This window comes from Canis lupus, chromosome 11, assembly GCF_011100685.1.
Source record: "Canis lupus familiaris isolate Mischka breed German Shepherd chromosome 11, alternate assembly UU_Cfam_GSD_1.0, whole genome shotgun sequence".
In the NCBI taxonomy this organism is placed as follows: domain Eukaryota; kingdom Metazoa; phylum Chordata; class Mammalia; order Carnivora; family Canidae; genus Canis; species Canis lupus.
The window spans coordinates 64,529,145-64,543,865 of record NC_049232.1 but is presented as its reverse complement, the minus strand read 5'-3'; the positions used below and the strand labels follow the sequence as shown (position 1 = coordinate 64,543,865).

The window sequence follows — 14,721 nt, the reverse complement described above, 5'->3', positions numbered from 1 at the left end:
GGCTCGGCTTCTAAGCTTGCCTTTATTAGCAGGATTCAGTGTCTTGTGGTTATAGAACTGAGGCTGGCAGCTCCTAGAGGTTGCCTCTCTCTCCATAGGCAGTTTCATAACATGGCTGTTTGCTTCTTCAGGGCCAACAACAGAGAGCATTTTTCTGATTTGTGTTTCTGACTACTCAGACCTCTTTTAAAAAGGCTTGTTTGATTAGGCTTGGCCTACCCAGTGTGCTCTCGTTTTGATTAAAGTCAACTGATTTGATTAAAGTCAATTAGCCTTAATTACATCTGTAGAATCCCTTCACCTTTGCCATATTAACACAACATAATCAGAGTTTCATGTATTTTTGGCTGTTGGTTCCTAGTAAGAGACATTCAGTCAGGAGCTATGGGTGGGTTATTACGTGGGTTATTATTACATAATCTAGCAGAGCCATTGTCTTGTGCAATCCTTGATGTTAGCATTTTTTGGTTCCCCCTTTGGACTGCTAAGCTCCTCAGAGAAAGATCTTCCTAATCTCCTGCCTAGGGGTTGGTGGCCCAGGTGCTGGCAGAAATTCTGGGAGCCAAGAGAGGGAAAGGGACAGGCATCATTCAAAATGGAAGCATTCATGCAGTCTCCCAGTGTCAGTGTGCACTCGCGCCCTTATCTCTGCCTGTTGTCCCTTACTCCAGAGACTTTTTGTTTTACCTTCTCTCGTGGGGAAAAAACTCTTAATTTTCTGCTGATGACAGGGGCAGCTGTGTGGCCAGGTGGAGGTGGGTGAAGATGCTGAGCAGTGGAGTTGTACTGCCTTTTTTTTATTTTTTAAGATTTTATTTATTTATTCATGAGAGACACAGAGAGAGGCAGAGACACAGGCAGAGGGAGAAGGGGGCCCCATGTAGGGAGTCTGACATGGGACTCAATACCCAGCCCCCAGGATCACACCCTGGGCCAAAGGTGGCGCTAAACTACTGAGCCACCCAGGCTGCCCTGTACTGCCTTTTAAGTAGACTTTAAAGCAGTCTTTTTGCATTTAGCCCCACCTTCACCCCACTTCCAGGGTTTACTTGATATCACCAATTCCTGAACCTCATGGGGGATTTTACTGAAGAAATCAAATTGTTTCCTGGCTTTTTCTACTACTGGCCTAGGATCAGCTTTTTAGGGTAGGCAGGGTCAGAGTGGTTGCTCCACCTGCCTTCCACCTTCTCATAGTTTATGGCTCTTGCCTCTTATGTTCTCCACTTGCCCCCCGGCTCCACCCCCACCTTTTGAGTTTATGCCTTTAAAAAAAAATACTTTCAGTGGCTTTTTTTAAAAAAAAATTTTATTTATTCATGAGAGACAGAGAGAGGCAGAGATATAGGCAGAGGGAAAAGCAGGCTGTCTGTGGGGAACATGATGTAGGATTCGATCCCAGGACCCTGGGATCACGAACTGAGCCAAAGACATCAGATGCTCAACCATTGAGCCACCCAGGTGTCCTGGTCATCTTCGTCTTTTTTTTTTTTTTAATGGGTGGATTCTATTTTTTTTTTTTAAGATTTTATTTATTTATTCATAGAGACAGAGAGAGAGAGGCAGAGACACAGGCAGAGGGAGAAGCAGGCATCATATAGAGAGCCTGACGTAGGACTCGATCTAGGGTCTCCAGGATCACGCCCTAGGCTGCAGGCAGCGCTAAACCGCTGTGCCACCAGGGCTGCCCTGGTCATCTTAGTCTTCTGATTCATCTCCCACCCTCTGCTTTTATAATTCTCTAGTCCCTTCTCCACACTGCAGCTGACATGTTCTTTTCAAAATGCAAGCATATCTGATCGTGATACTGTCTCACCAAGAAGTGGCCCCTATTGGTTTTACGAGGAAGATTAAAATCCGTGCAGGACCCTACATGATCTAATCCTGAAACATATCCTCTTACTAACTGAGCTGCTGTCATAATGGTTTTCTGAGGGCCTCAGACCTACCAGGCTTGCTGCAGTGTGATACTAGGGGGTGGGTGGTTGCATTTCACGAGGCAGACATACCTTCTATGTGCAGATGCAGGCACTGGTAGCCAAAAGTACACATTTGTAAGACTGTGTGTACTACCATCTATCTGCATAGGGATGAGCAGCTGTCCACCTAAGGAAAACGATTATCACTGTTGATAGTGCTGTTTGCAGTCTGATGGGGGTGAATATCGTGGACACAGCAGAGCATAAAGCTACCAACTCTTTTGGCCTCGACTGAGTAACCCAAGTGTACCATTTCCTCTGTTCTCTTTCAACACTGGGGCTGTCTGGAAGGTGTGGGGAAGGGCTGGGACTCTCCAGCAGTCCTGTATCTCAGAGTACTTTCTTGACTTTTGGATAGGATATTCAGACGTGATTTGATGTCTTATTTCACTTATGCCAAAAACTGAGCTCAGCAAAACCTGCAAGGAGCAAGTAGTAATATATCCCAGGGACTCCTCCAGGAATGTTGTTCTCTGTATTAAAGTTCTCCTGTATCCTCTGTCACCTCTTGACGGTACCAAGAGGGACAATTCAGCGTGGTCTTTCACGAGGAGTTATCAGGAGCTGATTGCTGTTTTTAGAAGCGTGCTTTTAACCAGACTGTGAATGTCTCTCATAATTTAATGCCCAAAGTTGAAAGTGCGTGTTTTGTTATAAAAGAAATTGTCTAGTAATTAAGCTAAGGTTTCACACACACACACACACCAAAAAAAAACGTATTTTTTTGTCTTTGCAAAATGAGATATGACGGTTTTCTCTAAAAAGCATCACCACTGCTGCAGACCTTTAAATTTTTTTTTAATTTTTATTTATTTATGATAGTCACAGAGAGAGAGAGAGAGAGAGAGAGAGAGAGAGGCAGAGACATAGGCAGAGGGAGAAGTAGGCTCCATGCACCGGGAGCCCAACGTGGGATTCGATCCCTGGTCTCCGATCCCTGGTCTCCAGGATTGTGCCCTGGGCCAAAGGCAGGCACTAAACTGCTGCGCCACCCAGGTATCCCCTGCTGCAGACCTTTAGATTAACCTTCAGAATTTCAGCCAGAGTGTACTCCCCGTCATGCCAGTTTGGACTAATGAGGGAGAGGAGAGAGAGGTGAAGGTGGGACGGGAGCTGGGTTCTGCTCTCCCTCTGTTCACTGCTGCTGCTTCTCTGCTTCTGTCTCTTGAAAACTTCCTGAATCCTCTCATTCCTCTGTATTTCCAGTGGTATAACCCAGTGCTGGGGCTATTTGGACAGCCTCTTCACTGGTCCCTTCCTCTGCCCTTTGCCCCTCCAAGCTGTGCTCTGTAGTGCAGCCTCTCTGGTTTTTCTGAAGCAAGTAGAAGTCCGTGTGCTGTTAAAATTCCCACAGTGGCTTCCCATGCCCTTTAGGATAGGCTGGGAACTTGAAGTCAGTCCACCAGACTTCACACCTGCTTTCTGTCTACATCTGCAGACTCCCCTCTCTCTCTCTCCCTCTCTCTCTGCTGTCTGGCTTGTGTTTTATTTTCTAGCCATATGGAACTTGTTTTAGTTTCCTGAAGTTATTGTCATCTTTGCATATGTTTCCCTCTTTATAAAGAATACCACACCCTTCCCAGGCAAGGCTGGTACTGTGGCCTGTCCACAAAGTACTCTTCTTCTCAGAAGCATTGCCAGAACTCTCTGGGCCAGGGAAGATGTGCCTAGTGTGTGGTCCCCTGTGCCACAGCATCTTCCACTTTTCATCTGTTTACCACTCTTTTACCATTCCTAGCATGGTGTCTGGCACATAGAAAATGCTCAGCAAACACTTAGTGAATTGATAGATTAGTAAAACCAAGAATGGATCAGATGATAAAGATTTTTGCAATATTACCTTGAGGCTGATAAGAGAGGATGGGACATAGTAAACTGCAGGCTTAGAGCTGTATTCCAAATATGCTGGAAAGGAAGGGATATGCATAATAGTGATGACATGTGCCCTGTCGCAAGATTTGGTACCTGTGTGCTAGGTGAGGGTTTAGGGAATACACATTCAGCTATGCCAAGCCCAGTAAGTTAAATTAGTTAAAGCCTTTTATTTGTAAACGTCCAAAGTTTATTCCGTATCTCTAGGAGGCAAGGAGTCAACAACTCTTGAGTTGTTAAATCGGAAAAAGTTGGGCAGCCCAGGTGGCTCAGCGGTTTGGCGCCGCCTTCAGCCCAGGGCGTGATCCTGGGGGCCCGGGATTGAGTCCCGTGTCGGGCTCCCTGCATGGAGCCTGCTTCTCTCTCTGCCTGTGTCTCTGCCTCTCTCTCTCCTCTCTGTGTATTCTCATGAATAAATAAATAAAATCTTAAAAAAAAAGTTTAAACATTTACATAAATGAATTTTTAAAAATCTTACAGAAAACTTTTGGGGAAGAAGATTAAGAATTCAAGGAGCTGGGATTGTAAATGAGAAATCACATGGCACAATTCCCATGGCCATTAAAGGAACTGTGAAATACTCCGAGCAGTCTGTCCCTCTAACCTCATGTGGTTCCTGTTCTGCATTTCTTGCTCTGAAATGAGAAATTCTATCACTGTAGTTCTTAGCATAATAATTCCTTAGGGTTTACAAAAGAATACTATATTTATGACTGAGGTAGGACATACACAATTTCTAGAAATACTGTCAATGCAGTATTATCCCTTTGTTTCTTCCTAATCTAGAGAGTTCAAGTTTTATGAGCCCTGCTGATTAGTTAGTTCAGTGTTTCTCCACGAGGACTGAAATAAATTATTTCTGTATCACTAGGTTAGGAAGTTTGTTTTCTAGGAGATAGACTTTTAAGATCAGTGTTAATTCTGGGGCGCCAGTGTGGCTCAGTTAGTTGAGCATCTGACTCTTGGTTTCAACTCATCTCGGGTCATGATTTTGGGATCCTGTGATTAAGCCCCGTGTGGGGCTTTGTACTCAGCAGGGAGTCTGCTTCAGCATTTTCTTCCTCTCCCTCGCACCACCCCCTGCGCACACAGTCATTCTCTCCAAAATAAATAAATTAAAATCTTAAAAAAAAAATTAAAAAGATCAGTGTGTTCTTTCTGTAGGCTTCTACACCCGCCCCCTGTCGCTGTCCCCCTCCCCCTTCCACACACACACTCACATACCCCGCCATCACCACTCTAAACATCTAGAAAAGGTAGACTGTTGAGTTGGAAAACTGTTAGTAACTGTTTTCTCAGCTTGATTCACTTTGTTTTCTTTTTTTCTGGGTCCTTTTGGAGGCTTTCTTGGCCTGGGGGCAGAATTGAATAGTAGGTATGAATTTCAAGGTGACAGCTAATCTTACTTGTCAACAGAGAGCAGTCACCAGGCCAACCACAGTCTTAATCTCATTTCATGCATCTCTGCCCCAAGGCAGAAGTTTTCATTCATAATTTAGAGAAATTGAATAGAGATCCCAACTTGCAAGTATCTTAGAAATGTGAAAAGATTTCAAAGGATGAATTTAAAAACCTGTTGTGTATTGGATAATGCTTAATATCAGCCAGTTTTTGGTTACTGGTTTTAAAGATTTTCCACGGCTTCTCACAGCTCATAGCCAACTTTGTACACAAACGAAGGAACACAAATTTAGGTGAGACTATGAAAAATAGATAAATAAGTAGACAGCTAGGGCAATGGTTTGGGGGCGTGGGGGCATGATTTTTGCTTCCCTCAGGAGATATTTGGCAATGTCTGGAGACTTTCTGATTGTTACAGCTCCAGCAATTGGAGGCAGGGATGCTGCCAAACATCTTATAATGCACAAAAATGTTGATGGTGCTGCTGTTCAGAAACCCTGACTTGATGTACAGATAGATGGTAACACATATAAGTCCTGTGTGTATATACATCTTCCTTTTCTTTTCTTTTTTTAAATCTTCCTTTGGGAGGATTTCTTTCAGAGTGTAAAAATATTTAAGGAAACAAAATTCACTCCAATTCTCTTGCCTATCAGCATATATTCACCATGGTAGGTTTGGCCATGTTCACACGTACACCCTTTCAAAACAATAGGAAGGGTATCCATTCTTCAGAGCTGTTTTTTTGGAAGTAGAGCTGTGCTAGTTGGAGGCATGCGTCAGAGGTACAGAGGCAGCCTTGAGATAAAGCAGTGTCCTTGAACGTAATCTCTTCTCTAACATTGTACCTGTGCTCTTTTGATTCTGAAGTACTTCTGACATTGTGCTAAAGGTTTAGTCTTTAATTTGCCTGTGCTTCACCCCGCTAAACCTGCCTAATAGTGTTACATGAAAATTGAGAAGACAAAGGAATAAGGCAAAAAGGGGTAAGAGAGGTGGCGTGAGTGTGGAATTGCACCTGAAGGACAGATTATTTGCTTTCTGAATTTTTAGATGATTTGTACTCGGTGACAACTTTTTGTCACCTTTTTGTTTCTGTAACTGAGTTGTTTTCTGAATTTTTGGAATACTTTCCTTATATTCTTCTTTAGGCCTAGTTGTAATGAAAAAGTTGAGTAATCGGTTTATAGTAACCAATACGTGATTATAGGTATGCAAATAAAATGGGCTTTTTTTTTAAGATTTTATTTATTTATTCATGAGAGACACACACACAGAGAAAGGCAGAGACACAGGCAGAGGGAGAAGCAGGCTCCATGCAGGGAGCCTGATGTGGGACTAGATCCTGGGTTTCCAGGATCTCGCCCTGGGCTGAAGGTGGTGCTAAACCGCTGAGCCATCTGGGCTGCCCTAAAATGGGCTTTATTTGACTGATAAATTAAGAAGATACAACATAGTATAGTGGTGTGGCTACAAATTAATATAACTTGAAGACTTCAGAATTGTTTTTGAAAAATGTAAACATTTTAAGCTTAGCTATTTTTCTGAGTTCCTAGTTGGTGATACTGCTCTAAAGGAGCAATGTAACTTCTGTCTGAAAGGGTAATACATGTGTGCTTTGTCTCTTTGCCATTTAAGATAGAGTTGAACATATATAAACAGGGGAAAAAAGTCCCCAAAACTAAAAAAATCCTACCATCAACAGAACTCAAAATAATAGCGACTTAAATGAGCTAGAAGTTTACTTCTTGGACAAAAGAAGCCAGAGGTGTAGGCAGTCTAGGGGCTCGAATGACTGTTCCTAAGACATTCATGCCCAGTTTCCCTACATCCTGTTCTGCCAGCCTTGGTGTGAGATCTTTTAGTCTAAGATGGGATCTTGAGCTCCTCATCAATAAACTCTGAGCTGGCCACCAAAGACACAGACCTGAGTGACATCTTCGTAGCTCGGTCATGTAAATGATGTAGCAAAGGCAAGCTAGCTGTTATGGGAGGCACTTCGGATATGCACAGACCACCTCCATCCAGACCAGATATCACTGAATCATATAGTTATACATAGTTTCAAGGGAGTCTGGGAGATAGTCTTGGGTGGGAGACAAAAAAAAAAAAAAAGGAATTCTTGTTACCAAAGACTGAGAGACAACTAGCAGACTTTAAAACAATACAATACTCAGTGAAAGTACTAACGATATATAGTGACTATATAACCTTCTCAAGGCCTTCAGGTTATAAAAATAAGGTATTATTCTATTATTCTATATTACTTATTGGTTGGACACTGTTTTGGTTTTCTTTTAAGTATTTCTTTGGCTTTCTCTACCCCTGTTGCCTTTTCCAAAACCAGAACTAATCATTCTCTCTTTTCTTCTTACAGGACTTTCCATGATATTTCTGATGATCTGAAATCTTCCGTAGACTGACATGGTTTGCACCACAGTGATTTCTGTAGGAGGTTCAGTCTTGATAGTGAGCCCAGCTCAGCTGTGGCCTTGTGTCCTTTCATCTGTGCCTAGCAAGCAGAGCCCGGGGAAGAAGCCGAACCCTCCTGGCCTTCCATACAGAATACCTGGACAAGAGAGAACTTGCTGTGGGTTGCTTTGCCTTTTAAAGCACAGCTTTAGAGCTCAGATTTGTGGTTTGCTCACTTACTCGATGGCTTGAAAAGTTTCAGTTTATACACTGGTACCATGGCTCAAGATTTCCCACTTTGGTTATCTATATCATTATAATATGTATTTATAAAGTTATTTCAAGAGCCCTGAACTACCTGCCGTTAAAAGTATTCACAGCGTCATTTTCTCCTGGTTTAAGAAATCTGTTCTTAAACTTTTCTATGACCGTCACTTTTTAATGAAGAGGGTTTTTCAACTTTTGAATATGTAGTTGCTTGAGCAGGAAAAGGGAGTCTTCGACCCCTCTCCCCCATGCATGGTCCCTTCCGTAAGTGTAAGGCAGGATGGCGTATTTGAAGGTCAGCTAGTTGTGTGTTGCAACCATAGGAGACACAGAAAAACAAGCTCTTCCTCCCCTTTCTCCTCCTCCCATCCGCCATTACGCTATTGCCAAATTCCTAAAACTCGGCTGACCACTTTGAAGTAAAATGCTTATTACGCTGCTATTAATGGTAACAGTACAACAGAATTCATGTCTGGTTCAGTTTTTCTTTCCAAAGGCCCTGAGTGAAAAATCTCAGGAGTAGCAGTTCTCTGAGTTGTTAAATGTATCCCTGTTTACTTATTTGGAATTATGCCAATTGGTTACTTATTAGCAGTAGAATGTTACATTCAGGTAGTATTTTTCCATCACTTAGCACAGTGCCTTGCACATAAGACTCTAGGTGAAGGCGTGTCGAATTATGACTTAAGTCTCCCAGACATCACAATAACCAGCATAGTGCTTTGCATCTTACAAAGTCATTTTGCGCATATTATTTCACAGTCCCTTCCTGGCAGCTTTCATATAGCTTTATGTCATTTCATACCACTTCCGTACAGATGGGAAAACTAAGGTTCAGAAAAGTTTAGTAAGATTTTTACCTCAAATCTTTCTGACTCCATAGCCTGCAAACTCTGCTATGCTGTATCATTTCTTCCACAACTGTATACAGTTTTCCCAGTATTTGTCCTATAGTTAAGGACAGGCTGGGACTAGAACCCAGCTCTTAGCTTGGTCTCCTTCCCACTGTACAAAACAATCATTGGGCGCTTTCTCCATCCCCAGGGGAATAGGAGGAGAAAGCGTTCCTTGAATATCAAAGACTTCCCTTTCAAAAACGCCTAAAAGTAAAAATCATTTTGTTTTCTAAACCATCTGACTGAGAAGCATAGTCAATGATAATTAGCTTAAATTTATTCTGATATTACTTAAGAAATTAACTCCGTATAGGAAAAGAGGCTCCTGTGAGGGTTTTGACTGTTTCTACAGTAGCCTACGTGCAGATCTCTTGTTTTTGTTATCCTTCTACAATTATAATCTGGTATTATACCAAGCGTTCCATTTGACCGCTAATGGACTCCTTTTTTTTCCTTAGTCAGTTGTTCAGTCGTTTGTTCAGTAACACATTCATTGAAAGTTGGCCATCTCTGGTTTCCATGCCAACCACTGTACAGGGTGCTGTAGGGGATAGCTCCTAGGAAGGCCCTTTCCCCCCATGTAAATCTTGTGGGTGGGAGACAAAAAAATTGTGCTTGCTAAAATTATGAATTTTGCATTAAAAGGGTTAAAAAAGAAATCAGGTTTGTTTTTGTTAATTGTATACTGGTAAGTTTATAGCTATAATTGGCACATATCATAAGAGACAACTATATACATAGTGAGTTTAGTGTGCATATACAAATTATGTTCCTCCAAAGTGTTTTTAGCTGTATAAAGTGATACAACAAAACAAAACAAAAAACTTGAGCCTAATGTATGACTGTTACTGGTCATAATAGTATAAATATCAGGTTCCTAGGAACTTTGAGCCCTAAGAGAATGGTTTGGAGCTCCAAAATTGGCAGTGATATAATATCACTTGAAAAATCAGGAGCAGAGGTACCTCCAGAGTGCAACACAGTTTTCAGGAGGCCTGAATTGCCCTGCCCCAGTGCTCCAGCAACTGCGTAAGGACTCAGAAGGCCAACCAGCTGGGGGAGGAGCCCTCAAACAGAGACACATATTCCTTTAGATAGTGAAGAGGTTTTGCACAATTTTCACAGGGCACAGAGATCACGTGGTATGAAAATCAGGGAGTCTCAAGCTCATGTCTCAAAACAGCGTATCCCCATATTCTCAGGATTTATCCCAGAAAGAATACATTTCCCTAGGGACAGACAGTGCATTAATGAAGTAGTGTCAGTAAAAATGGATACAGAAATCCTATCACATAGTCTTACATTTTTATAGCTTTATTAAAGATTAGTTTTAAGTTCACATTCACCATTTCCGTTGAAAATCGAATGGAGGAACGGGAGAAGATAGAAGTCTCTACACAGACGTGCTCCTCTTTTTTCTGAGAATGAAGTATAACGTTTTTATCATAAACCCCATGTCCTATAAATCCTTCTTCCATTCCAAAATCCCTATCACATTCTGTGTTTCTGGAAGTGATCTGTCGCAGTGCCTGAGATACAGGTCTTATTTCTGTTTAAATTTGTGAGGACTCCTAACACTCTGTCCTATTAGAGGTAGTTAGCTTGCAGAATTTTCCTGTGCCTTGTGAGACTGGTGTAGATTGACTCTCGACAAGGGGAGGATTACCCAAGAAGTGTTTCTGGAGGCATGCTGTATTTAAACAAACTCAGAGCCTTTGGAAACAGCAGCTTATTCCATTTAAAGTGCTGCTAAGGGGCTTGCAGACAAGGTCTCTGGCTAACCTTGGTCTTCAATACCCATTGTGACCCTACTCGTACCCCTAGTTCCCACACAGGTTGTATTTAGTACTTCAGAATGTATCACTACTGGGCAATAAATACTCAGAAATTCAGGCCATGAAGGGTCAGATTAGAGCAAAAAAATTTTAGGTGAGCTATCCAGGGCTCTCAACTTCAGGGTTTATAGGAAAAACCCCCTTCAGAACTTCCCATGCTCTAGTCCCGACTGCCAGTTTCCTCTAGGGGGTCTTCTAAGACTCTTAGAAGAGTATTACAGTAGGCATTTCACATTGGAGATGGTCTCTAGCAACAAGTGTGAGTTCCAGCTGAGAGCAAGTGCTTTTTTTTTTCTTTAATTTTCTTACACATTTGCCATCAAAATATATTCATTTCACTAATGTATTAAGGACCTGCAAGAAAATGAGCTAAAACCAGAGCAGTTATTTTTTGATAGTTTAAAAATAATCGAGAGAATTGTAAATCGAGATGTTCTGTCTACTTGAGTCGTGGAAATTCTGTGCTACAAAGGGCCTTATATAATTAGGTGATCCTGTCCTTTTCTAGGGGAGAAAACAAATCTATAGGTAAAATGACTTTTCTAACACATACAGAGCCAGTTAGTAACAGAATTCTGAGTAGAATACAGTTTTTTCTCTTAGCCCGTTTTTCTACTTCTCTTCCCTTTTTTCCCTTATAGTTGAGCAGCTTTTGGAAAAATGTGTTTCTTATAGCAGTAGTTCCAAGGGATGTTTATTAGATGTTATAAGAGACAAAAGTGTGCATGGGGAAGGGGACTCTGTGGTCAATTAAAATTGAGGAATGCTGAGATTGTTTCCTTTCTGTAGGACTTCTAAGAGTTTTTAGTGTGCTGTTACATATTGTGAATTTATGAGGGGACAAAGACTGTGTTTACTAGACTTATTTGACCTTACACTGCAACCCACCCCCCGTCCCCTGCCCCCATCCTTTTAGTAGAGCTTCTTCAAGGACTATTGGTCCTTTGGGAAACATGGCTCTTGAGTAAGTTTACAGCTCTTTTAGGAGACATCCTTAATGGAAATTCTGAATGGTAAATCTATTACCACAGTACCACATAAACTATAATAAATCTCAAAGTTTAGTGAGATACCAGAAAGAAAACATATTTGCCATTCAGAGCTATACGTAAAGTATAGAGATTCTTTTCCACCTATGGTGTGTAAAATCAGTATTTGTGTTTAGTTCTGCAAGTTTTTCAAGGATCTGTTAATGTGCAAATACAGTGGTGATCTATTGATGATACATTTTAATAATGCTTTTGTATGTCACTTTTTTGTTTTCAGACTGCTTTCATAACAACCTTGTGAGATAGGCAGGTGTTAAGTATTATCAAATGAGGCACTGGAGGCTCAGAAAGGTTTTTTTGTGATTTTTCCCTTAAGTTTATACCACAAAGTGATGGAGCCAGAATTCATTTGCAGGACTTCTGACTCCAAGTCCAGAGTTCTTTACTCCACACCTGGTTTCTTATTTTTCTTCTGGCTTTATATCTTACAATTGAAAGGTGTGGAAGGCGAATCTTAAAGTAGTATCATTTTGGCCTACTATCAAATCCTATTTCTTTTTTATTGCAGTGACCCAGAAAGTGTAACTCTCATTAGAGCTATCCCAAAGAAAACCCTTCTTTTGTCTTTTGCAGTGCCACTTGTTTGGGTGACTAAATACGTTTCAAATACCATTTGATTCGAAAACCAAGCTTGGATACATAGTTGTAATTGCTTATGTAACTTTTGGAAAAGATATCCTCTGCATTCTCAGGCAAAGTAGAGATGGTTTGAAAGCGGAAAAGTTTATTCAAATACAACAGTACATATTCTTTATTCTCACACAGATGCTACTTAGCTTTAACTTGCTTTGACAACCTTCTAATGTAACCTCTTTGTAAATGTGAAATATTTATATTTTGAAATAAAATTACTAGTGTTGAATGAATGAGGTGCTAAACTTAGTCTCATTTCTGTTGAGAAATTTGACCTTCAGTGGGGTGAAACTTTCACGAATACATCCATCTCCTAGGCCTTCTATACTTTCCAGTGCCTGCGCTGAATTTTTATGTAATATAGGCAGCTTACATAAAAGAACATGTGTCCAGAGAGTGGATGTGGGCACCTTAAAAAGGTAAAAAGGTCCAGGACTGAGGCTGGAGCCCTCAGAGCACAGAGGAAGGTAGCTTTGTGTGTAGCCAAGGAAATGGTAAGGTGAGTGGCTGGGGAGTGAGAATACAAAGGAAGAAAGCTGGTTAAGGGAACTGCACATTTTGAATGAAGAAAAGTCTACATAATGTCTGTCTTCAATAGCAAAGATACCTATGCAGCACTGGCAGACGGAGCTGAACGCCAAGTGGGAATACTTGAAGCACATCTCACCAGTGCTTGGCAAAGAGCCTCTGACACCTGGAGTTGGTGGTATTGAGCTCATCAATCTGACATGGATGGAGAAATGATCTGGGTAAAAGTGAAGGGGTGGACTCGCCAGCCTCAGATTTTCTACTCTGCTAGTTGCTTATTGGCAGATATGGTAATTCACAAATATTTCTCCATGTCTCTCAGTACTTAAGCCAAGGATCCCCTCACAGGGTGGTGTGTGTTTCTGACAACCTTTTGGCTTTGCTTCTGGAACTCCTGGGGAAAGGGGTGGTCTGTTCTCCGTCCCATCTGATCATGTCGGGGCTTCCTGATTCTTAGCCTTACTGTTAAGTGGTTTAGTGAGAAATGTATACTAATGATCTTCTCAATCGATAAACAGCCTTTAGGAAACTACTCTGTGCTAGGCCCTAGGGGAGAAGCAATCCTGAAAAGTAGTCTTAGGGGCGCCTGGGTAGCTCAGTCAGTTAGGAAGCCGACTCTTGATTTTAGCTTAAGTCTTGATCTTCGGGTCATGAGTTCAAGCCCCCTTTGGTGAAGCTTTTCCATATGCCCTAGTTAATTTCCTTTTAGCCTAAAAGATACCCAAATCACTGCCTCGTTGCTACGAACCCAGACGTACTCCTTCAGACTGCATTACCAGGGGATCCCTGGGTGGCGCAGCGGTTTGGCGCCTGCCTTTGGCCCAGGGCGCGATCCTGGAGACCCGGGATCGAATCCCACTTCGGGCTCCCGGTGCATGGAGCCTGCTTCTCCCTCTGCCTGTGTCTCTGCCTCTCTCTCTCTCTGACTATCATAAATAAATAAAAATTAAAAAAAAAAGACTGCATTACCAAATGTTTCATTCTCAATCCAGCCCAAATTGTGAGAAAGATAGGGTCAGAGGAGGAGGAGGGGGAAATGGGACCTACAGGAGAAGCTGCAGAAAGACCCTTTTTCGTTAGAATAACTGCGTCAGGGTAAAAGACCCTTCCGGCAGACTTGACTGTGGTTCTGCTCCACCAGTTAGCTCAGCTTCCAGAAGTCCTCGTGGGAACTCGGAGTTAAGACGAGTCACCTACCAGGAGGACGAAAAGCGTTGCTGGTGGCAGGTGTCTGGTGTGGCGGGTCCTGGCGGGGACCAGATGGAGCGGGGATGCGGGGCGGACCCCAGGCCTGAGCGCGTGGGGGCGTGGCCCGGGCGGGGGCGAGGCCTCAGAGGGGCGTGGCCTCGGCGGGGCGTGGCCTCGGCGGGGCGTGGCCTCGGCGGGGGCGTGGCCCAGGCGGCGCGGTTCCCTGGCGGCGGCGGCGGGCGTGCAGGCTGGCGGGCGGCGGGCGGCGGGCGGCGGGCGGCGGGTCCGCAGTGGCGCGGCGTCCCGGCTGCGCGACGGGCCGAGGGCCATGGCCGCCTCCTCGGGCCCGGCCGGCGTCGGCGGCGCCGGCCCGTCGGGCTTCGCCTTCGACTCGGGACTCGAGATCAAAACTCGTTCGGTGGAGCAGACTCTGCTCCCGCTGGTCTCTCAGGTAAAGCGGCGCCCGGCGCGGCCCCTCGTCTCCCTGCGGCCGCGGCCCGCGATGGCGGCGCCCGCTCGCACGGCCCGGGGCCCGGGGCCCGGCGGGGAGGCAGCCCTGCCGCACACTCCGCAGCACGACCGCGGCGTCGGGTCAGGTCGGGTCGGGTCGGGCCGCCCGGCGGGGGTCTGGGGGCCGGCCTCGGCGGCGGCGGCGGTCTGG

General features: G+C 43.6%; 2 protein-coding genes and 1 long non-coding RNA gene across 6 annotated transcripts in view; 2 read left to right on the top strand and 1 right to left on the bottom strand.

Moving 5' to 3' along the window:
* The window catches only part of TMEM245 (transmembrane protein 245), a 102,058-nt gene extending 89,481 nt beyond the window's left edge, over positions 1 to 12,577 (top strand). For all 3 annotated transcript variants that reach the window (XM_038553056.1, XM_038553055.1, XM_038553054.1), the window contains one exon: positions 7,630 to 12,577. In XM_038553056.1, coding sequence (XP_038408984.1) covers positions 7,630 to 7,675 — 46 coding nt within the window. In that variant the 3' untranslated portion in view covers positions 7,676 to 12,577. The remainder of the gene's footprint in view (positions 1 to 7,629) is intronic.
* Positions 4,212 to 14,149, bottom strand: LOC119873971. Its single transcript, XR_005367140.1, has 3 exons — positions 14,070 to 14,149; positions 5,076 to 5,203; positions 4,212 to 4,486 (listed from the first exon to the last, which is right to left on the bottom strand). It is a non-coding gene; the product is annotated as an uncharacterized LOC119873971 (long non-coding RNA).
* Positions 14,150 to 14,306: 157 nt separating this feature from the next.
* CTNNAL1 (catenin alpha like 1) overlaps positions 14,307 to 14,721 on the top strand; it is a 60,087-nt gene continuing 59,672 nt past the window's right edge. For both annotated transcript variants that reach the window (XM_038553041.1, XM_038553040.1), the window contains exon 1: positions 14,307 to 14,511. In XM_038553041.1, the coding sequence (XP_038408969.1) occupies positions 14,389 to 14,511 (123 nt within the window). In that variant the 5' untranslated portion in view covers positions 14,307 to 14,388. The remainder of the gene's footprint in view (positions 14,512 to 14,721) is intronic.